This window comes from Bos indicus x Bos taurus, chromosome 2 (assembly GCF_003369695.1).
Source record: "Bos indicus x Bos taurus breed Angus x Brahman F1 hybrid chromosome 2, Bos_hybrid_MaternalHap_v2.0, whole genome shotgun sequence".
Lineage (NCBI taxonomy): Eukaryota > Metazoa > Chordata > Mammalia > Artiodactyla > Bovidae > Bos > Bos indicus x Bos taurus.
This window is the reverse complement of record NC_040077.1, coordinates 97,851,850-97,875,470: the sequence shown is the minus strand read 5'-3', so window position 1 is coordinate 97,875,470 and position 23,621 is coordinate 97,851,850. Positions and strand designations below refer to the sequence as shown.

General features: G+C 36.0%; 1 protein-coding gene across 9 annotated transcripts in view; it reads left to right on the top strand.

The window, feature by feature from the left end:
- The window catches only part of KANSL1L (KAT8 regulatory NSL complex subunit 1 like), a 125,902-nt gene that overhangs the window by 10,853 nt on the left and 91,428 nt on the right, over nucleotides 1-23,621 (top strand). For 3 of the 9 annotated variants that reach the window (XM_027566294.1, XM_027566311.1, XM_027566302.1), the window contains exons 2-3: nucleotides 8,410-8,547; nucleotides 11,517-12,633. In XM_027566294.1, the coding sequence (XP_027422095.1) occupies nucleotides 11,546-12,633 (1,088 nt within the window). In that variant the 5' untranslated portion in view covers nucleotides 8,410-8,547; nucleotides 11,517-11,545. Of the gene's footprint in view, nucleotides 1-7,928; nucleotides 8,548-11,516; nucleotides 12,634-23,621 lie in introns of those variants that run through there. The other 6 variants (XM_027566351.1, XM_027566345.1, XM_027566361.1 and 3 more) reach the window with 2 other exon arrangements.

Below are 23,621 nucleotides of genomic sequence, written 5' to 3'. Positions count from 1 at the left end.
ACTCCTACTGCAACATACTCATGCCCTGTTACTCTACTTTGATTTTTATAAAAACAATGAGACCCCTATTTACGTCTTACCTTTTTATTTTCTTATTTGTGTGTTCTCTGTCTACCATTTGTTGGATAGAATGTAAGCTCTGTAAGAATAGAAACCTTACTTGTCATGCTCACTGCCATCTTCCTAGTACCTAACATAGTGTCTCTTAACATGCTTCTCAGTTATTGTGTGCGTTAACTGAATGGTTTAATGTTTGATCTGAGATCAAATATACATTTAATGAAGGTGGGTTTCCCTGGTGGCTCAGTGGTAAAGAATCTGCCTGCAATGCAGGAGATGTGGGTTCAATCCCTGGGAAGATCGCCTGGAGAAGGAAATGGCAACCCACTCCAGTGTTCTTGCCTGGAGAATCCCAGGGACGGGGAAGCCTCGTGGGCTGCCGTCTATGGGGTCGCACAGAGTCGGACACAACTGAAGTGACTTAGCAGCAGCAGCAGCAGCAGCAGCGATTAAACAACAACGAAAAATAAATAAAATTCAGCTTCCACCAGAAATAGACAAAACTATATTTCTGAGAAAAAATAAATTTCTTCATTTTCTGCTTTTAAAAAGTCAACTGGTTAATTTCCATGTATTTTGGGGAAATGTTTTGTTTTTAAAAGATGAAATAGGTTTTCAGCTGCCAGTCATAAGCACTTCTCTATAAATAAGTTGTGGTATCGATGGATTTATACCCAAATGAAAACCAGGTGGTCTTGTAGTTATTCTCAATGTCTTAAATTGGCTTCCAAAATACTGGAGATTTTAGATGTTATAAAATAATTTTGATCATGTGGAATACAGCGTATGGAACTAGTGAAGATATCTTGAGGTGAACTAGCAGAATTATTATTTTATGCTCTCAAATCAGTGTTCTTCATGTGCTCTGCCTCTAAACAGATGTCTATTATGCATAAGAGAAAATAATACACAGTTGAAAATGGTTACAATTTAAAACTGTATAATAGTTGAAACCATTTTTCTGAATTAACCTGAATGGTAAACTCTGTGACTTTCAGGAGTATGCACATCTGATTTCCACTAATTCCTAGACATACTGCCTTTTGTATATTTATGTCAAAGGCTCCTCAATTATTATGTTTTAAATAGTTGTTAGATGTTTATTTTATTGTTTAATTTTGAGGAAGTCCAAGTTACCAAGTTTTTCTCTTACAAATGTTTTTGTGTCATAGTTAAAAAAAAAAAACTTTGCCCAACCCAATATCACAAAGATTTTCTCCTATTTTTTTCTAGACATTTTATGGCTTTAAGTTTTACATTTAGGTCTATCCATTCTGACGTATGTGACTGTTTTTGTATAAGGTATGAGATATGGGTTAAGGCTCAGAATTTTGCAGATGGGTACCTTATTGTTCCAGAGCATTTGTTTAAAAACCGTCTTTCTGCATTGAAGTGCCATTACATCTTTATCAGAAATCAATTGACTGTATACCTGTGGGTCTATTTAACAGCTATTTTTTCCCATTGATCTGTGTCCATTTTTGGCCAATTCATGCTTATTTTGACCAAAGTAAATAGATAGGCATTATGAGTCCTTTAGCTTCATTCTTGTTTTGGCTATTCTAGTTGCTTTCTCTTTCCATACAGATTTTTTAAAATTTGTTGATTATTTACTTTTGGCTGCATGGGGTCTTTACTTGCTGCACATGGGCCACTCTTCGTTGCTTTGCATGGGCTTGTCGTTCTGGTGGCTTTTCTTGTTGGATGGGCCCATGGGCTCTAGGCATGTGAACTTCAGCATTTGCAGCGCACAGGCTGAGTAGTTGTGGCTCATGGGCTTAGTTGCTCTGCAGTATGTGGAATCTTTCTGGACCAGAGCTCAAACCTGTGTTTCCTGCATTGGGAGGCAGACTCCTTACCACTGGACCATCTGGAAAATGCTCCATACAAATTTTGAATCAGCTTATTGATATTAACAAAATTCCTGTCAAGATTTTGACTGGGATTGTGTTAAATCTATATATCAGTTTAAGGAGAATTAACATTGCAACAATATTGAATAATTAATCCATGAGCAATCTTGTTGTTGTTCAGATGCTAAGTTGTGTCTGACGTGGACCCCATGGACTGCAGCACACAGACTTCCCTGTTCTTCACGATCTCCTGGAGTTTGCTTAAACTCATGTCCATTGAATCAGTGATGCCATCTCATCCCCTGTCATCCTGATCTCCTCCTGCCCGCAGTCTTTCTCAGCATCTGCGTCTTTTACAACGAATTGGCTCTTCTCATCAGATGACCAAAGTATTGGAGCTTCAGCATCAGTCCTTCTAATGAATATTCAGGGTTGATTTCCTTTAGGCTTGACTGGTTTGATCTTGGTGTCCAAGGGATTCTTAAGAGTCTTTTCCAGCACCACAATAAGAAAGCATCAGTTCTTCAGTGCTCAGTGTTCTTTATTTTCCAGCTTTCACATCCATACGTATCTACTAGAAAAACCATAGCTTTGACTATATGCACATTTGTCAGCAAAGTGATATCTCTCCTTTTTAATATGCTGTCTAGGTTTATCATAGCTTCTCTTCCAAGGAGCAAACGTCTTAATTTCATGGCTGCAGTCACCATCTGCAGTGATTTTGGAGCCCAAGAAAATAAAGTCTGTCCCTCTTTCCATTGTTTCCCCATCTATTTGCCATGAAGTGATGGGACCGGATGCCGTGATCTTAGTTTTTTGAGTTTTAAGTCGGCTTTTCACTCTCCTCTTTCACCCTCATCAAGAGGTTCTTATTTCTTCTTCACTTTCTGCCATTAGAGTGGTGTCATCTACATATCTGAGGTTATTGATATTTCTCCTGGCAGTCTTCATTCCAGCTTGTGATTCATCCAGCCAAGCATTTCACATGATGTACTTTTCTAGTGTGTAGATCCTGCACATTTTTTGTTAGATTGACACCTCAGTATTTAATATTTTTAAACTATTGAAATTATTACTGTTTTAAAATTTTCTATCTTTTTTTTCATTTCCAATATTTAGCAATACAAGTGATTTTTGTGTCTTGACTTTTTTATCTGCTACCTTAGTAAGCTCATTACATCTAGGAGCTTTTTTTATAGATCCCTTTAGGACTTTCCAGGTGGCTCAGTGGTAAAGAATCTGCCTGCAATGCAGGAGACAGAGGTCAAGAGGAAGAAGGTCCCTGGGTCAAGAAGATTCCCTGGAGAAGGAAATGGCAACCCACTCCAGTACTCTTGCTTGGGAAATCCCATGAACAGAGGAGCCTGGTGGGGTTATGGTTCATAGAGTTGCAAAGAGTTGGACACAACTGAGTGAGTGATCATGTCTGCATGGAATTTTCTATGTAGAAAATCATGTTATCAATGAGTAGACACAGTTTTACTTTCCAGATATATGTGACTCTTGTTTCTTTTCCTTCATCTGTCCCACTAATTAGGACCTCCAATGTGATGATGAATAGGAGTAATAAGAACAGACACCTTGCCTCATTCCCAGTCTTAACAATTGAAGTATTCAGTCTTTCATCATAACCATGAAGTTGTTGCTAGGCTTTTGAGTAATGTTCCTTGTCAGGTTAAGCTATTTCCCTCTTTTTCCTGGTTTGCTGAGTTTTTTTCCCGATTATGAACACACACTGCTACTGCTAAGTCACTTCAGTCGTGTCCGACTCTGTGCGACCCATAGACGACAGCCCACCAGGCTCCCCTGTCCCTGGGATTCTCCAGGCAAAAACACTGGAGTGGGTTGCCATTTCCTTCTCCAATGCATGAAAGTGAAAAGTGAAAGTGAAGTCGCTCAGCCGTGTTCTACTCTTTGCGACCCCATGGACTGCAGCCTACCAGGCTCCTCTGTCCATGGGATTCTCCAGGCAAGAGTACTGGAGTGGGTTGCCATTTCCTTTTGTCAAATGCTTTTAATTTTTTTTCTTTAGTCTTTTGATATGGTGCATTTCAATGATTAATTTTATTTTAAAAATGATAACTGAAATAGATGTTGTTACTACATAAGTTCTGGAATACCTTTAAAAATTATGACTGTTTATTCAGCCAACAAATATCTGACAATTATTATGTACCAGACATTGTTTTAAGTGCTGCAGATTAGAACATTGAACAAAACTGAGTTCTGCCCTTGAATTGTATTATTTCCTTAGAATGTAATAGAGTGTCAGGTTCTGATATTAGTGTTCTGAGGCTCAATGTAACAGTGTAGGGGAATGGAGAATCGTGAAATGAGGTGCTAGGGCTATTGTAAATAATTAGTTAAGGTAGGACTCTCTGAGGAGGTGACTTTAGAGCAGAAACATGAATGAAGTGAGGGAGCCAGCCATCTTATATGTGGAAAATTGTTCCAGACTGAGAGAATGGTAAATAGGAAGTCTCTGAAGCAAGGACTTTCTGTGCTCAAGAATAGCACAGAGGCCACTGTTTATGGAATGTAGCAACCTGTGGAGAAAGTTACTAAGAGGGGAAGTAGTCAGGGACTTGATAGTGAAGAACTTTATAGGCCATGATAAGAACAAGTTTGGATTTTAAGTGTAATGGCAACCACTTTTTTTTTTTAACCAAATATTTATTAGGTATCTGCTATATCTCAGATACTTTCGCATGTTGAAGACAGAGTAGTTAACAAAATACAGAGTAGTGAACAAAAAAAGTTCAAGCAGTTGAAATGTTAGTAATAAGTGTAGTTGCTTATGTCATGTGGAGGTAGTTAGAAGTGATAGAGTTTAGAATGCTCAATTAGTAAACATTATGCATAATGATTGTATGTTTAATTAAAAAGTTGGAATAAATGGACTTGTGTCTTACACTAAAGCTACATGAACATAGTTTATCCTTTTTTAATTATAGGAGACATAGCTAATTTTGTGAAGTTCTTTTGATTGCAAAGTAGAGAGACTTTCAGGCTAGGTTTTGGTGTGTGTGTGTGTGTGTTTTTAATAAGGATTCACTTGAGAATAGAATATAGAAAAACTTAATGGAAATACTGGAACAGGAACTGTGATATTGCTAGACCTTCCAGAGTCCAAAATCCCCAAATCTTTAAACCCCAGTGCATTAATCACATATTGCTATGTAGCATGCAGGAGACGGAGCCAAAACAAAAACAACACCCAGTTGTGGATGTGACTGGTGATGGAAGCAAGGTCCAATGCTGTAAAGAACAATATTGCATAGGAACCTAGAATGTTAGGTCCATAAATCAAGGCAAATTGGAAGTGCTCAAACAGGAGATGGCAAGAGTGAACGTCGACATTTTAGGAATCAGTGAACTACAATGGACCGGAATGGGTGAATTTAACTCAGATGACCATTATATCTACTACTGTGGGCAAGATTCCCTTAGAAGAAATGGAGTAGCCATCATAGTCAACAAAAGGGTCCAAAATGCAGTACTTAGATGCAGTCTCAAAAATGACAGTATAATCTCTGTTCGTTTCCAAGGCAAACCATTCAAAATCATGGTAATCCAAATCTGTGCCTGGACCAGTAATGCTGAAGAAGCTGAAGTTGAACGGTTCTCTGAAGACCTATAAGACCTTCTAGAACTAACACCCAAAAAAGATGTCCTTTTGATTATAGGGGACTGGAATGCAAAAGTAGGAATTCAAGAAACATCTGAAATAACAGGCAAATTTGACCTTGGAGTACAGAATGAAGCAGGGCAAAGTCTAATAGAGTTTTGCCAAGAGAATGCACTGGTCATAGCAAACACCCTCTTCCAACAACACAAGAGAAGACTCTACACATGGACATCACCAGATGGTCAACACCGAAATCAGATTGGTTATATTCTTTGTAGCCAAAGATGGAGAAGCTCTATAGAGTCAGCAAAAACAAGACCGGTAGCTGACTGTGGCTCAGATCATGAACTCCTTATTGCCAAATTCAGACTGAAATTGAAGAAAGTAGGGAAAACCACTAGACCATTCAGGTATGCCCTAAAATCCCTTATGATTATACAGTGGAAGTGAGAAATAGATTTAAGATACTAGACCTGATAGAATGTCTGATGAACTATGGACAGAGGTTCATGACATTGTACAGGAGACAGGGATCAAGACCATCCCCAAGAAAAAGAAATGCAAAAAGAAAACTGGCTGTCTGAGGAGGCCTTAGAAATAGTTGTGAATAGAAGAGAAGCCAAAAGCAAAGGAGAAGAGGAAAGATATACCCATTTGAATGCAGAGTTCGGAAGAATAGCAAGGAGAGATAAGAAAGCCTTCCTCAGTGATCAATGCAAAGAAATAGAGGAAAACAATAGAATGGGAAAGACTAGAGATCTCTTCAAGAAAATTAGAGATACCAAGGGAACATTTCATGCACAGATAGGCTCAATAAAGGACAGAAATGGAATGGACCTAACAGGAGCAGAAGGTATTAAGAAGAGAATGCAAGAATACACAGAAGAACTGTACAAAAAGATCTTCACGGCCCAGATAATCATAATGATGTGATCACTCACCTAGAGCCAGACATCCTGGAAAGTGAAGCCAAGTGGGCCTTAGGAAGTCTCACTATGAACAAAGCTAGTGGAGGTGATGGAATACCAGTTGAGCTATTTCATATCCTAAAAGATGATGATGTAAAAGTGCTGCACTCAATATGCCAGTAAATTTGGAGAACTCAGCAGTGGCCACAGGACTGGGAAAGGTCAGTTTTCATTCTAATCCCAAAGAAAGGCAATGCCAAAGAATGCTCAAACTACCACACAGTTGCACTCATCTCACATGCTAGCAAAGTAATGCTCAAAATTCTCCAAGCCAGGCTTAAGCAATTCGTGATCTGTGAATTTCCAGATGTTCAAGCTGGTTTTAGAAAAGGTAGAGGAACCAGAGATCAAATTGCCAACATCTGCTGGATCATCAAAAAAGCAAGAGAGTTCCAGAAAAATATCTATTTCTGCTTTATTGACTATGCCAAAGCCTTTGACTATGTGGATCACAATAAACTGTGGAAAATTCTAAAAGAGATGGGAATACCAGACCACCTGACATGCCTCTTGAGAAAACTGTATGCAAGTCTGGAAGCAATAGTTAGAATTGGACATGGAACAACAGAATGGTTCCAAATAGGAAAAGGAGTACATCAAGGCTGTATTTTGTCACCATGCTTATTTAACTTATATGCAGAGTACATCATGAGAAATGCCAGGCTGGATGAAGCACAGGCTGGAATCAAGATTGCCGGGAGAAGTATCAGTAACATGCAGATGACACCACCCTTATGGCAGAACGTGAAGAAGAACTAAAGAGCCTCTTGATGAAAGTGAAAGTGGAGAGTGAAAAAGTTGGCTTAAAGCTCAACACTCAGAAAACAAAGATCATGGCCTCTGGTCCCATCACTTCATGGGAAATAGATGGAGAAACAGTGGAAACAGTGGCTGACTTTATTTTTTGGGACTCCAAAATAATTGCTGATAGTGACCGCAGCCATGAAGTTAAAAGATGCTTACTCATTGGAAGGAAAGTTATGACCAACCTAGACAGCATGTTAAAAAGCAGAGACATTACTTTGCCAGCAAAGTTCCATCTAGTTAAGGCTATGGTTTTTCCAGGAGTCATGTATGGATGTGAGAGCTGGACTATAAAGAAAGCTGAGTGCCAAAGAATTGATGCTTTTGAACTGTGGTGTTGGAGAAGACTCTTGAGAATCCCTTGGACTGCAAGGAGATCCAACCAGTCAATCCTGAAGGAAATCAGTCCTGAATATTCATTGGAAGGACTGATGGTGAAGCTGAAACTCCAATACTTTGGCCACCTGATGCAAACTGACTGATATGAAAAGACCCTGGTACTGGGAAAGATTGAAGGCAGGAGGAGAAGGGGATGACAGAGGATGAGATGGTTGGATGACATCACCGACTAATGGACATGAGTTTGAGTAAATTTTGGGAGTTGGTGATGGACAGGGAGGCCTGGCGTGCTGCTGTCCATGGGGTCGCAAAGAGTTGGACACGATTGAGCAACTGAACTGAACTAAACTAATGTAGCACATAGCATATAACACATTTATCCATAATTTTATGGTTTTAAACATCTATTTCACAGTTTCTGTGGGTCAAGAATATAGGCATGGCTTTCCTGAGTGCCTCTCGCTCAAAGTTTCTCCCAAGGCTGCAGTCAAGGTGTTACAGCTACAGGCATCTGAAAGCTGGAATGAGGATGGATCACTGCTTCTCAGATCACTGGCATGACTGTTGACAGGCTTTAGGTCATTGCTGTCTATTGGCTGAAGTCAGTAGTTCTTTGCCATGAGAGTCTTCCCAGCTCACAGCGTGGCAGTTAATGTTCTTTAGTGAGTGAGGGGGTGACGAGATGGCAGCCACGATCTCTTTGTAACCTAATTTTAAAAGTGGCATCCCATTATCTCTTTTACATTCTATTTGCTAGAAAAGAATGTCATTAAATCCAGTCCACACTGAAGTCAATAAATCCACTCCACACTCAAGAAGAAAGGATTACACAAAGACATGAATACCAGGAAACTGGGATTTTTAAGATCATTTTAGAACCTGCCTATCATACCAAGTAAGCCCTAGCCCTACCAGAGTTTTTTGTGTGTATGCTTTATTCTAGATCTCTACCATAAATGTTTCTTAGCCACTCTCAATGTCTACATTTCTTTGTTTTCTCTTTTTTCTATCAACTCTAGTTCTTATCTAATAATCGGTATATCTTTTTCTGCTTATTTTTAGTTTTCCCTTATTTCTAGTTTATCCAGGAATAAGAAATCCACTGCTTCTCATTATTTCACCCCTGTCCTGCTGCCCACCACTTTGATTACATACTTCGTACCCTTTTCAAATTTCTAAAGGAGAAAGGGTAAGGAGGGGATAGAGTATAGTATCTTTTGAGTATAACTACCTCAGAGAGAACTGATTAGGGCAGTTTCCCTCAGAGAGCAATGTAATTATCTAAACACAATTGTTAATATCTATAAATTAGAAGTTATGGTCATTGCATTAAGTGACAGACAGAATCTTGAAAAAAAATTTCCCAGTGCTAGCTTTTTTAATATTTTTCTGTTTTTCATAAAAGTGCAAAATATATTTTTAAAAAGAAAATCCAATATTCTGGTTATTTTTTTCCTATTTGTTTTGCTTTTGGAAAAATTAAAAATCTTTTATAAATAGGATTTATTATTTTTGAGACATAAAAGTATATAAATTTTGACACAGAAAATTATACAGAAATCTCTTTATTTTTTGAGACATTGAACAGTAAAATATAAAATAGGCAAATATTTTTATTGCACAGAATTAACAGCCATTAACATTCGTTCATTTTTCACTGAATCTTTTTCCCCTAAGTAATAAAATTTTATAGCTAAAATTCAACTTGTCTTAAAGCAGCACTCTTAGTTCTGTTTCATGCAATTTACCTGACTACTGTTACAACTTTGGTGGGTATTTTTCTGGTTCCTCTTTTGTTCTTGTAAACACTTAAACACACACATGTATATATACATAAATATGGTATAGTTTGTGTTTGTATTTTATTTATATGGTACCATAGTATGGGCTTCCCTCATAGCTCAGTTGGTAAAGAATCTGCCCGCAATGCAGGAGACTTGGGTTCAATTCCTGGGTCGGGAAGATCCCCCTGGAGAAGGAAATTACAACCACTCCAGTATTCTTGCCTGAAGAATCCCATGGACAGGGGAGCCCATGGGCTACAGTCCATTGGATCACAAAAAGTTGGACACAACTGAGCGATTAAACCACCACCACTGCACCATAGTACATATATTCTGCACCATTTTTTAAAAAATTATTTTGTTTTTGAGGTTTGTCTATATTGATATATATAGATCTAGCTCATTCATTTTTTAACTACTACCTAGCATTCCACATGTTTTAATGTCCATTATCTTATTGTTAAATATGTAGGTTACTTTGAAAGAGTGGTTTTCTCATACAAACACTGATCTCTTATGCACCTTTTCACATTATTGTCAAATTAGCATAAAATTGTGGTTCAGATAGATGTGAGAAGTCTTCTTTACCCACATTCCCATGGCAAGTGATATTTTCAGACTTAAAACTCTCTTTTCAATTTGATTAGAAAACTCATCTCTTGCTTTATTTACATTTCCTTTATTACTGGTATGATTGAGTATATGTTTAATGATCATTTGAATGTCATCATCTCTGAAGTATCTGACTGTTGTAACTTTTGCTTGTTTCTAGGAGTTCTTTATGTATTCTGGATACTAATCCTTTGTTGATATATGTTGCAAATATCTTTTCCTAGTCTGTCACTTTTAACCCTCTGTATAGATTTTTATTCTAATTTCATAAACGTTTTGTGCCTTTTTTTTCCTTTTGATAATTCTTGTTAGTCTTTGCAGAGAATATGATTTTGGTTTTGTGTTTTTAAACAAGAATGAAGGATCGAGAGTTACAGCTAAGTCCGGGGACTTGGCTTATATGAATTTGGCTATTTAAATGGCTACTGTCATGTGTTTTGAGACAGAAATTATAGTGTTATAGTTCCAAAGTATCTTCGAAAATGTGTGATTGTTAATGATATAAAATGTTTTCACTAACTCTTTAATCTTCATAATTTTTAAATTAAGTACTAAATTACCTTTTTTATGTCAGAATATGTAATTTTATACTTTTTACTTTGATAAAATAATATGAAATTTGTTTAATTATGGGATTAATCTTTAGTGTCATCTGTAATATCCCCTACTGTGTTTTCAGGCAGGAGTAAGAGCTTCTGTAATGATAACTGATGAGTATCCATTTGTGAAAAGAAAATAATGATTGCAGATTTTTTTAGAAAAAAAATTTTCACATTGTGGATCAGGCTAGTTTTCACTACATTATTTTTTAGCACCTGTGAAATAATATACTTTTTTTTTTTTTTTGGCTGTACCACGAGGCTTGCAGGATCTTAATTCCCTTAGCAGAGATTGAACCCAGGCCCTGGCAGTGAAAACATGAAGTTCTAACCACTGGACCACCAGGGAATTTCCAATTATATACTTTTTTGTTTGTGGTTCAGTTCTGTGTTTTAGTTATTAATACTGTTCAAATTGTGAAGTTTAAATTGAGAAATGAAAATTTTGAACAGTTATATTTTATAAAAATATATTTTTGTTTGGAAATGTGGGATCAAGTCACATTTTCAAGTATGAATCCCAGGATGGATTTTTTTTTTCTTTTGACTATCACTAATCATTGTCAAAAAAATGAAATCTTGAGATATAATTGCATTCACAAATATTTGTCTTTTATGTACTAGGTACAATACATCTTTCATTGAAGTTTTGGGTAGTAGGCCTATAGTCAGAGTAAAGAATAATCCTTATTAAATTCCTTATGAACTAGCAAAGAGCAGAGATAATGTTAGGAGTTGGCAAATTAAGGAAGAGTTTGGTTCCATTCAATACTTTTTAACCAGAGACATTGAAAGCGTTGCCCTTGGTAATAGTATAAGCATAAAACTTTTTTCTTGATATTTGATCTTTTATTTTTATGTTATTTTAGGTTTCCAGTAATTATCTGCAGGATTCGCCATGACCCCGGCTCTGAGGGAGGCAGCAACAAAGGGTATCTGCTTTTCATCTTTACCGAATACCATGGAATCGGACAAGATGCTATGCATGGAAAGTCCAAGGACTGTAGATGAAAAGCTAAAAGGAGACACTTTCTCTCAGATGCTGGGATTTCCAACTCCTGAACCTACTCTTAACACTAATTTTGTGAATTTAAAACATTTTGGCTCCCCTCAGTCTTCAAAACATTACCAGACAGTTCTTTTAATGAGTTCTAACACTACGTTAAATAAATACAATGAGAATTATAAACAAAAGAAATTAGGGGAACCCAACTGTAATAAGCTGAAAAACATCCTGTGTAATGGCGGCAGTATTCAGCTCAGTAAAATTTGTCATTCTCATTCTGAAGAGTTCATCAAAAAGGAACCTCTGTCAGATACCACAAGTCCATGCGTGACAGATGTACAAATTATTTTGGATTCAAATGTAACCAAAGACACTAATGTAGATAAAGTACAACTGAAAAACTGTAAATGGTACCAAAAGAATGCACTTCTGGATAAAGTTAGTGGTGGTGAGATTAAAAAGGGTTTATTGCACCATGCTCAAAACAAAATTGGACCTGACCACTCATATGTGCCTATTAGTTCCTCCGCTGCTGAAAAGGAGGAGGAAGTGAATGCTCGTTTACTTCAGTGTGTAAGTAAACAGAAAATTTTACTTAGCCAGGCTAGAAGAACTCAGAAACATTTGCAGATGCTCCTGGCAAAGCATGTTGTTAAGCACTATGGTCAACAAATGAAATTTTCTATGAAACATCAGCTCCCCAAAGTAAAGATTTTTCATGAACCTACCACAATTTTGGATAACAGTTTACCTAAATGCACTGAAATTAAGCCAGACATCAACATATTGACTGCAGAGACTAAATTGTGGAATGACACAAAAAATGGCTTTGCACGGTGTACAGCTGCAGAAATCCAAAGATTTGCACTGTCTGCTACAGGCCTGTTGTCTCATGTTGAAGAGGGTCTGGATTCTGATGCAACTGATAGCAGCTCTGATGACGATTTGGATGAGTATACCGTTAGGAAAAATGTATCAGTGTAAGTGCAAAATAATTATTAGACCTTTTACTGTTCTGTGTATAGCAGCAACTTTTTCTTGATTTCAAAATATGTTAAAAGGAAAGCAATTTTCTAAAATCTTAATGCCATAATCTCTAAGTTATAAAACTTTGGTGAACTTTAAAAATGTTTCATTTGTTAAAAATGACTGTGTGAATATATACATACTATTTAAAAATAAGTTACCCAATTGCTCTATCTAGGAAAAACCCTTATAGGAATAGTGAAAAATAATTAGCTGTAAGTATGTGTTTTTTCTGTTCTTCAATGGAATAGGATATAGACAGCTCTTACAATTTTGCTCAAGTAACCTAGCCAAAATGTATGGTTCAAAAAATTTAAAGTCAGAATAGGGAGCCCTCATTGGCTTCAGGAGTCAGTTGGTAGTACGTATAAGCTGACCTGGTACTTAGAAAAAATTTTAGCTATTTACAGACTCATATTCACAGCTGTCAGCTCTGGTCTTTACCAGCTTAGTCAATTTTTGCTAGATTAATCAAAACAAAATTATAATGTCATCTATTAGATAACTATTCAGTGCTTCTTATTTGCTGGACCCTAGTTCGTAGGCAAAATACTCACAGCCTCGATCCTCTTGGGAATCTGCCACAAAGAGTGGTATCTAGATATTTTATGAAACAAAACAAACTTAGAGAAAAATAGTTTTACTCATCATACTATTTTAATACTCCGGAACAGCTCTGGTAGACGTTTCTGGGATGATGGATGTTTTATGTCTGTGTATCCTAGCCACTAGCCCCCTGTGGCTACTGTGCACTTGAAATGTGGCCAGTACAACTGAAGAACTAAATTTTTAATTTTATTCAATTTGAATTAGTTTTATTTTAAACAGCTAGATGTAGTTTTTAGTCTAGCTTTCATAGAACCTGTTAATGTCCCTAAATTGATGTGAAATACTGTGTGGTATTTGGGGAGGAAGAAGTTCATCATTTTTATCAAATTTTCAAAGATAAATAAGAATTATTAGAGAATTAGAAGCAGAATACATTAATGTGTGTGTGTGTGAGAGTCGCTCAGTTGTGTCCGACTCTTTGCGACCCCATGGACTGTAGCCCTTCAGGCTCCTCTGTCCATGGGATTTTCCAGGCAAGAATACAGGAGTGGGTTGCCATTTCCTTCTCCAGGGGATCTTCCTGACTCAGAGATTGAACCTGGGTCTCCTGTATTGCAGGCAGATTTTTTACCATCTGAGCTACCAGGGAAGCGAATACATTAATCTTTACTAGTAAACAGAAAGTCAATGTATTAATTTTTCTAGCGAAGAGTAAAATGTAAAACAAAGTGACCATTCCAGGCTTTTAGTGTTCTATTTTCATGATATTTGAAATGTATTTGAATGTGAGAGCTAATAGTTATTGAGGACATGTTTTTTTTTTAACTGGCATTGTGCTATTTACTTTACATTTGACATTATTATTTAATCCTTTCAACAACCATGGGAGGTAATTTTTGTTATCTTTATTTCACTTAATAAGTGACTTGCCTATGGTAAAAAAGCCAATTAAGTGATGGAGCTAGGCTTCTTGCCCCATGTATATGAAATTTAAACCTCTGGACTTTCTATGGAACCATGCAGCTTTGTCAACATTATATCAGTGATGCTTATATTATTAAGCCCACGTGTTCTGAAGAAAGCCCAAAAATTTATCAGATTTTCTATTTATAATGCTTTTGAACTAATTCAGTTTAATATTTAGTAGGTAAATGTAGATTATTTACTTTTTTTGTTTTTAATATTTTTGTTATTAATATTTAGTAGGTAAATGTAGATTATTTACTTTGTTGTTGTTAGAGGTAATGGGCAGGATTTTTTATTATTGAAACATAATTGATATACAGTATTATGTTAGTTTCAGGTATGCTGTATAGTGATTTGACATTTACATACATTTTAAAGTGATCATCACAAAGTCTAGTAACCATCTGTCCACATACAAAGTTATTACAATATTACCAACCATATTCCTTGTGTATTACATCTCCATGCCTTATTTATTTTATAAATGGAGGTTAATCCCCTTCACTTCTTTACCCCACCACCCCACACCCTGCCCTTCTAGATTCCATATATGAAGTCATATGGTATTTGCCTGACTTACTTAGCGTAATACCCTCTAGATTTATCCATATCATTGCATACGGCAAGATTTAATTTTTTATGGTTGAATGATATACCACTGCATGTGTGTGTGTGTTTATGTATAAACCAACTTCTTTCCCCATTCACCTATGGCTGGATAGTTAGGTTGCTTCCATATCTTGGCTATTGTAAACAATGCTTCAGTGAACATGTGGGTGCCTATATCTTTTTTGAGTTAGTGTTTTGTTTTCTTTGGATAAATACCATGAAGTGGATTCCTGGATCATATAGTAGTTCTATTTTTAATTTTTTGAGAAACCTCCATACTGTTTTTCATAGTGGTTGCACTAATGTACATTCTCACCAAGAATGCACAGGGGTCCTTTTTCTTTGCATCCTTGTAGCACTTGTTATTTCTTGTCTTTTTGATAATAACCATTCTAATGGTACGAGGTGATAGCTCATGGTGGTTTTGATTTGCAGTTCTCTGATTTGCAGTGATGTTGAGCTCTTTTTGATGTACCTGTTGACCATCTGTGTCTGTTTTGAAAAAATGTCTGTTTAGATCCTCTGCTTATTTTTTAATCAAGTTTTTTGTTTTTGATGTTGAGTTGTATGAGTTCTTTGTATATTTTGCGTATTAACCCTTCATTAAATATATCATTTACAAATATGTTTCCCCATTCAGTATTCTGCCTTTTGATGTTTTGGTAGTTTCCTTTGCTAAACAACTTAATTTTAAGCAACTCAGGGCAAGTACTACTATTTTCTGTCATTGTATACCCAGTTCCTAGCATTGTCGACTTTTCAGTAGTTTTTTGGTGTTTGTTGAGTGAATGAATGAATTTTTCTGTATTTGTATATGTAGTTGTAAAGCTACAAAAATTGAGGTTAGCAATCTGTAAAATTTCTCTATTTTTTTATCATTTCTCCTTCCATTCTGAAGTTTATCTTTACTTGATTTTTCCTCCTTTTTTCCTTGGTCTGTAGTAACAAACTAGTCACAAGGTGTATTTTATACAGTTTAGAACCAGCATAAGTGTGTGTTGAATGAATAAATGAAATATGCCAAAATGTGGACATTTAAATGTCATTATTCTAATATAGCATTTTAATTTTGATAAGTAAAATTGATAAAACACATTATATTTTCTTAAAATCTTAAATTATATAATTACAAGTGTCTTATTTATTTTTGATTTTTAGTTTATAGTGTGTATAAGAAAAACAAATTCCTTTACTCCATCACTCTCATCAGGAAATTTACCTGTGAAGAGATATGATTGTTTTAGGAAATTGGAAAGTACTCATATTGCCCATTACCAGTTATTTTAAATATATATAATTCGTAATGACATTACTGATATACTTTAATAAGACTAGTATGCATTGAACACTTTTTTAGAGTCAGTTTACTTTGAAAATCAAGATAGCAGGACTTTTTTGTAGGTTTGAGATATAATCCTATTTGAATGGAATCCCCCCTCCGTGTTCTGTTCCTTTGTGGAAGGAACACAAGTTCTGGATATACTGTGTTACAATCATGGCTTGCTCTGTGACTGAGCAATGGTTAGGTTATCCTTAACCCACTGAATCAGATTCCTCCTATTTTGGTGTACATTAAAGAGTTCTGGAGATGATTAGATGAAATAATGTACCTATATGTAATAAGGCACTGATTTGAGAGCCAATATAGAGTGTCTTATTAAGTGATTTATAGTTTTGGAAAACTGGAGCTTAATATCCCATGGGAAACTTGGGGAAACAGAGTAAAATACATACCTAAGTTAACCATTTGAGAGGCAAAGAAGCTGGAGTATTTATTTATATATGAAATGCATCAGTTACTGAGTTAAGACTATTCCTATTTGTGTTAATTCCAATTCCTTGGCAGTTCTGTTCTGAAAAAGCCTATAAAGAAATGCAAGTGCTGGCATTTGGAAGTCAGGTCTGTGTATGTGAATTGGTAAGTTATGAAGTTATGTGTGTGGGTCACAGACAGAATCTGCTGCAATTATGTTAGCTCTTATCTGGTGGTAAGGACTTAGAGTTCTGGCTTTCTTTTCCTCCCTCTGGGAAATGATGGTTATTTACTTTCTTCCAAGATGGATGTGGGAAAACTCATAGATTTTTAACACAAACATGTTCTGATCCTCCAAGCTTGTAAGAAAAAAGGAAGAAACATGGTTTCCTGTCTTATTTGAGAAAATCTGCCAATATTTTTCAAATCATTCAACCATCTTTGATGTTGGGAGAAAAATCTCTTAATTTTTCCAACTTAGTTTCCATATACTGAAATTTTCTTTGAGTTGTTTACTTCAGTTTGTAAATTGGCTCTCTTGATAAGGAAATTCTTTTAAACAAAATCAGATATTCACTAAGAAATAAAGGAGTATTGTTGATGCTTGCTTAAAAGCTGTGAGGTGACTCCAGATTGAAAGGAAAAAACAAAGTAGTTTCTTATAGACCCGCAGAAATTGAATACTCAGTTTTCTAAACATTTCCTATTTTGCCAGTAGAAAGGAAAAAAATCAGGTGATGAATGTTCCTTTGAGGAATTTGATAAATAGGAGTATGAACTCAGTGTGACATTCAGAGAGTAAAGAGATGAGTAATACTATATTAATGAATTGCAAATAAGAGTATTTAAAGTTTGTATAATATCACGTTGACAAATTATTTTTGTATTTATCACCTTTTAAATTCTCTGTACTTTATAAATAGATGGGGAATGTCTGATTCTTTTTTGTTTTATTTTACTTGTATGAGAAACAGAAAAAGTTGAATGGAAGACAGTCCTAGAGAAATTGCAGTGATATTTGAGTGACAGCTTGTGATGAAAGGGAAGTAAAGAGCAGAAATCAAAAAATGTAATTGTGAAACATTATTAGTTACAAAATGGTAAATATTTCATATTGTGGTATAGCACATTGTTAGGAAAGTAATACTTCAGTTAAAATAAGCTCATTGGTTTGTATTATTTTTTTAACTAATAAAATCCATTTTCAAGTAGTGTTAGGTTCACAGCAATATTGAGCAGAAAGCACAGAGAGTTCTGTGTGCTCCCTTCCCCCTCCACACAAACAGCTTCCTCCCAGATTGACATCCCCCACTGCAGTGGTGCAGTTTGTTTCAATTGACATTCCCACCATAGCCGTACTATTTGTTTCAGTCAGTGAACCTCCAAAGACACATCAATATTGCCCAAAGTCCACAGTTCAATATAGGGTTTACCCTTGGTGGTGTACATTCTATGGGTTTGGACAAAATTGTTAATGATACATACCCATCACTGTAGTATCACACAGAATGGTTTTACTACCCTCATAAATCCTCTTTGTTCTGTCTGTTCATCCTTTCTTCCCTCATAACCCCTGACAACCACTAATCTTACTGCCTCCATAGTTTTGCCTTTTTCAGAAAGTCATATAGTTGGAATGATATAGTTGGAAAGTCATATAGTTGGAACTGAGTATTCAATTTCTGCAGGTCTATAAGAAAGGCAGTGTGTAGCCTTTGCAGATTGGCTTCTTAGTACTAGGCACTTAAGTTTTTCCCATATTTTCCTGGCTTGATAACTCATTTCTTTCTAGCACTGAATAATATTCCACTGTCTGCATATAACCACAGTTTATTTAATCCATTCACTTGTTGAAAGATGTCTCAGTTGCTTCTAGGTTTTGGAAGTTATGAATAAAGCTGCTATAAACATCTGCATGCTGGTTTTTGTATGGACATACATTTTCAGTTCATTTGGGTAGATGCCAAGGAGTCCAATTGCTGGATTATATGGTAAGAGTATGTTTAGTTTTGTAAACAAACTGCCAAACTGTTTGCCAAAGTAGCTGTAATACTTTGCATTCCAGCCCACAATGAATGAGAATTCCTATTGCTCCACATCTTCGTCAGCATTTGATGTTGTCAGTGTTTTGGATATTGGCTATTGTAATAGATGCGTAGTGGTATATTATTGTTGTTTTAATTAGTAATTCCCAAGTGACATAGGATGTTGAATATCTTTTCATATGCCTACTTATATATATCTTCTTTGGTGATGTGTCTATTCAAGTCTTTTGCCTACTTTTTAACTGCATTGACTTTTATGAGTTCTTCATATGTTTCAAATAACAGTCTTTTATTATATATGTCTTTTCCAAGTGTTTTCTCCCAGTCTATGGCTTGTTTTCTCATTCTCTTTCAAGTGTCTTTTACAGAGGAGTTTTTAACTTTAATGAAGTCTAGCTCATCAATTATTTCTTTCATGGATCATGCCTTTGATGTGTCTAAGTGTCATCACCATATGCAAAGTCATCTAGATTTTCTCCTAAGTTATCTTCTTGGAATTTTATAGTTTGTGTTTTATATTTATGATCAATTTTGAGTTAATTCTTGGAAAGAGTATAAGGTGCATGTCTAGATTCATTTTTTTTCCCATGTGAAATGTCTAGGTTTTCCAACACTATATATTGAAAAGATTGCTCTTTCTCTGCTGTGTTGCCTTCACTTCTTGTCAAAGATCAGTTGACTGTATTTATGTGGATTTATTTGGGGACTCTGTATCAGGTTCTGTTAATCTATTTATCTGTTCTTTTGCTAAAACGACACTGTCTTGATTACTGTAGCTTATATTGAGTCTTGAATATGGATTATTTCAGTCCTCTGACTTGGCTTTTCTCCTTTAATATTGTGTTGGCTATCTTGGGTCTTTTGCCTCTCCATATAAACTTTAGAATCATTTTATCATTTCCACAAAACAGCTTGCTGGGATTTTGATTAGGATTGCATGGAATCTATAGAGCAAGTTTGGAAAAAACTGGCATATTAAAAATATTGATTCTTCCTATCATTGAATATGGAATATCTCTCTAGTTTTTTAGTTCTTTTTTGATAACTTTAATCATAGTTTTGTTGTATTTCCTCATGTAGATCATATATACTTTTTGTAAGATTTATACTTAAGAACGCACTGGTCATAGCAAACACTCTCTTCCAACAAAACAAGAGAAGACTCTACACATGGACATCACCAGATGGCCAACACCGAAATCAGATTGATTATATTCTTTGCAGCCAGAGATGGAGAAGCTCTATACAGTCAGCAAAAACAAGACCAGGACCTGACTGTGGCTCAGATCATAAACACCTTATTGCCAAATTCAGACTTAAATTTAAGAAAGTAGGGAAAACCACTAGACCATTCAGGTATGACCTAAATCAAATCCCTTATGATTATATAGTGGAAGTGAGAAATAGATTTAAGGGACTAGATCTGATAGACAGAGTGCATGATGAACTATGGATGGAAGTTTGTGACATTGTACAGGAGACAGGGATCAAGACCATCCCCAAGAAAAAGAAATGCAAAAAATAAAACTGGCTGTCTGAGGAGGCCTTACAAATAGCTGTGAAAAGAAGAGAAGCCAAAAGCAAAGGAGAAAAGGAAAGATATACCCATTTCAATGCAGAGTTCAAAAGAATAGCAAGCAGAGATAAGAAAGCCTTCTTCAGTGATCAGTGCAAAGAAATAGAGGAAAACAATAAAATGGGAAAGACTAGAGATCTCTTCAAGAAAATTAGAGATACCAAAGGAACATTTCATGTACAGATGGGCTCAACAAAGGACAGAAATGGTACGGACCTAACAGAAGAAGATATTAAGAAGAGATGGCAAGAATACACAGAAGAACTGTACAAAAAAGATCTTCACGACCTGGATAATCACAATGGTGTGATCACTCACCTAGAGCCAGACATCCTGGAATGTGAAGTCAAGTGGGTCTTAAAAAGCACCACTATGAACAAAGCTAGTGGAGGTGATGGAATTCCGGTTGAGCTATTTCAAATCCTGAAAGATGATGCTGTGAAAGTGCTGCACTCAATATGCCAGCAAATTTGGAAAACTCAGCAGTGGCCACAGGACTAGAAAGGTCAGTTTTCATTCCAATCCCAAAGAAAGACAATGCCAAAGAATGCTCAAACTACCGCACAATTGCACTCATCTCACATGCTAATAAAGTAATGCTTAAAATTCTCCAAGCCAGGTTTCAGCAATACGTGAACTGTGAAAATCCAGATGTTCAAGGTGGTTTTAGAAAAGGCAGAGGATCCAGAGATCAAATTGCAAACATCTACTGGATCATGGAAAAAGGAAGAGAGTTCCAGAAAAACATCTACTTCTGCTTTATTGACTATGCCAAAGCCTTTGACTGTGTGGATCACAACAAACTGGAAAATTCTGAAAGATGGGAATACCAGACCACCTGACCTGCCTCTTGAGAAACCTATATGCAGGTCAAGAAGCAACAGTTAGAACTGGACATGGAGCAACAGACTGGTTTCAAATAGGAAAAGGAGTACATCAAGGCTGTATATGTCACCCTGCTTATTTAACTTGTATGTAGAGTACATCAGGAGAAACGCTGGGCTGGATGAAGCACAAGCTGGAATCACGATTGCCAGGAGAAATATCAATAACCTCAGATATGCAGATGACACCACCCTTATGGCAGAAAGCAAAGAAGAACTAAAGATCTTCTTGATGAAAGTGAAAGAGGAGAATGAAAAAGTTGGCTTAAAGCTCAACATTCAGAAAACTAAGATCATGGTATCCAGTCTCATCACTTCATGGGAAATAGATGGGGAAACAGTGGAAACAATGGCTGAGTATTTTTGGGGGCTCCAAAATCACTGCTGATGGTGATTGCAGCCATGAAATTAAAAGACACTTACTCCTTGGAAGGAAAGTTATGACCAACCTAGATAGCATATTAAAAAGCAGAGACATTACTTTGTCAACAAAGGTCTGTCTAGTCAAGGCTATGGTTTTTTCCTGTAGTTATGTGTGGATGTGAGAGTTGGACTGTAAAGAAAGCTGAGTGCCAAAGAATTGATGCTTTTGAACTATGGTGTTGTAGATGACTCTTGAGAGTCCCTTGGACTGCAAGGCAATCCACCCAGTCCATCCTAAAGAGGATCAGTCCTGGGTGTTCACTGGAAGGACTGATGTTGAAGATGGAACTCCAGTAGTTTGGCTACCTGATGCAAAGAGCTGACTCATTTGAAAAGATCCTGATGCTGGGAAAGATTGAAGGCGGGAGGAGAAGGGGACGACAGAGGATGAGATGGTTGGATGCCATCACCAACTCAGTGGACATGAGTTTGGTTAAACTCTGGGAGTTGGTGATGTTCAGGGAAGCCTGGCATGCTGCAGACCATGGGGTCACAAAGAGTCGGACGTGACTGAGCGACTGAACTGAACTGTTTTCATTTTTGGAGGTGCTAATGTAAATAGTAATGTGTTTTTAATTCAAATTCTGCCCCTTCATTTCTAGTATATGAGATAACAGTTGACTTTTTATATCAACTTTGTATCCTGCAACCTTGTTATAATTGCGTATTAGTTGTAGGCTTTTAAAACATGATTCTTTTGGATTTTTCCCATAAATAACCATGTCATCTGTGAAGTTTTATTTCTTCCTTACAAACCTATGTATCTTTTATTTCCTTATTTTATTGCATTAGCTATAATTTCCAGTACCCAATGTTGAGAAGGAGAGATGAGGGAATATCTTGTCTTGTTTCAGATCTTAATGGGAAAGGTTCTCATGTCTTATAATTTAGTATGATGTAGCTGTAGTTTTTTGGTAGACAGTTTTAATCAAGAGAAGAAATTCCCTCTATTCCTAGTTTACTTTGAGTTTTCATTGTTTGTGTTGTACTTTCTGAAATGCTATTTGTGCAACTATTGATATGTTCCTGTGATTGTTTTCTTTTTGATGTGATATGATATAATGATGTGATAATGATATGATCATGTTGATGTGATGGATCACATTAATTGATTTTGAATTTGAACCAGTTTTGCATACTGGAATAAATCCCACTTGGTTATGGTATTTAAGTCTTTTTATACATTGTTAAATTCAATTTACTAATATTTTGAGGTTCTTTGTGTTTATTTTCATGAGATTGTAGACGTCTTGTAATAACTTTATCTGGTTTTAGGGTAATGCTTGCTTCATAGATGAGTTAGGAAATAGTTCCTCTGCTTCTATCTTCTGAAATAATTTCTAGAGAATTGGTAAAATTTCTTTAAATTTTTGGTAGAAATTGTCAGTGAACTCATTTGGACCTGGCGGTTTCTGCTTTGGGCAGTTATTAATTATTGATTTAATTTCTTTAGCAGATACAGTCCCATTCATATTGTTTATTTCTTCTTTTTTTGCAATTTGGCAGATTGTACTTTTCAAGGAATTGGCCCATTTTCTCTAGGTTATCAAATTAGTGGACTTAGATTTTGTGTTTTCAGTCTCATTTGATTTCTGCTCTGATTTTTATTATTCCTTGTACTTACTTTGGATTGCATTTGCTCTTCCTTTTCTAGTTTCCTAAAGTGGAGCTTAGACAGTTGATTTTTAGATCTCTCTTATTTTCCAATATGTGAATTTAATGCTGTATATTCTGTTTTTCTCTTATGCTATTCACTGTAAGCAATGTTTCCACTGTATCCCACAATTTTTTTGTTTTTCTTTAATTTTTATTTGGAGAAGGCAGTGGCACCCCACTCCAGTACTCTTGCCTGGAAAATCCCATGGACGGAAGAGCCTTATATTTTTAATTACAAAAGTGATAATATCCCACAAGTTTTGATGACTTGTATTTGCATTTTCAGTTTGTTCATAGCATTTTAAAATTTCTAATGAGGTTTCTTCTTTGTTAACATGTTAATTAGAAGTGTGTTGTTTAATCTCCAAGTATTTTGAGATTTTCCAGTTAACCTTTCTGTTAATGATTTCTCATTTAATTCCATTGTGGCCTAAGAGCAGACATTATATAATTTCTGTTTTTTTTAAACTTGTTGAAGTGT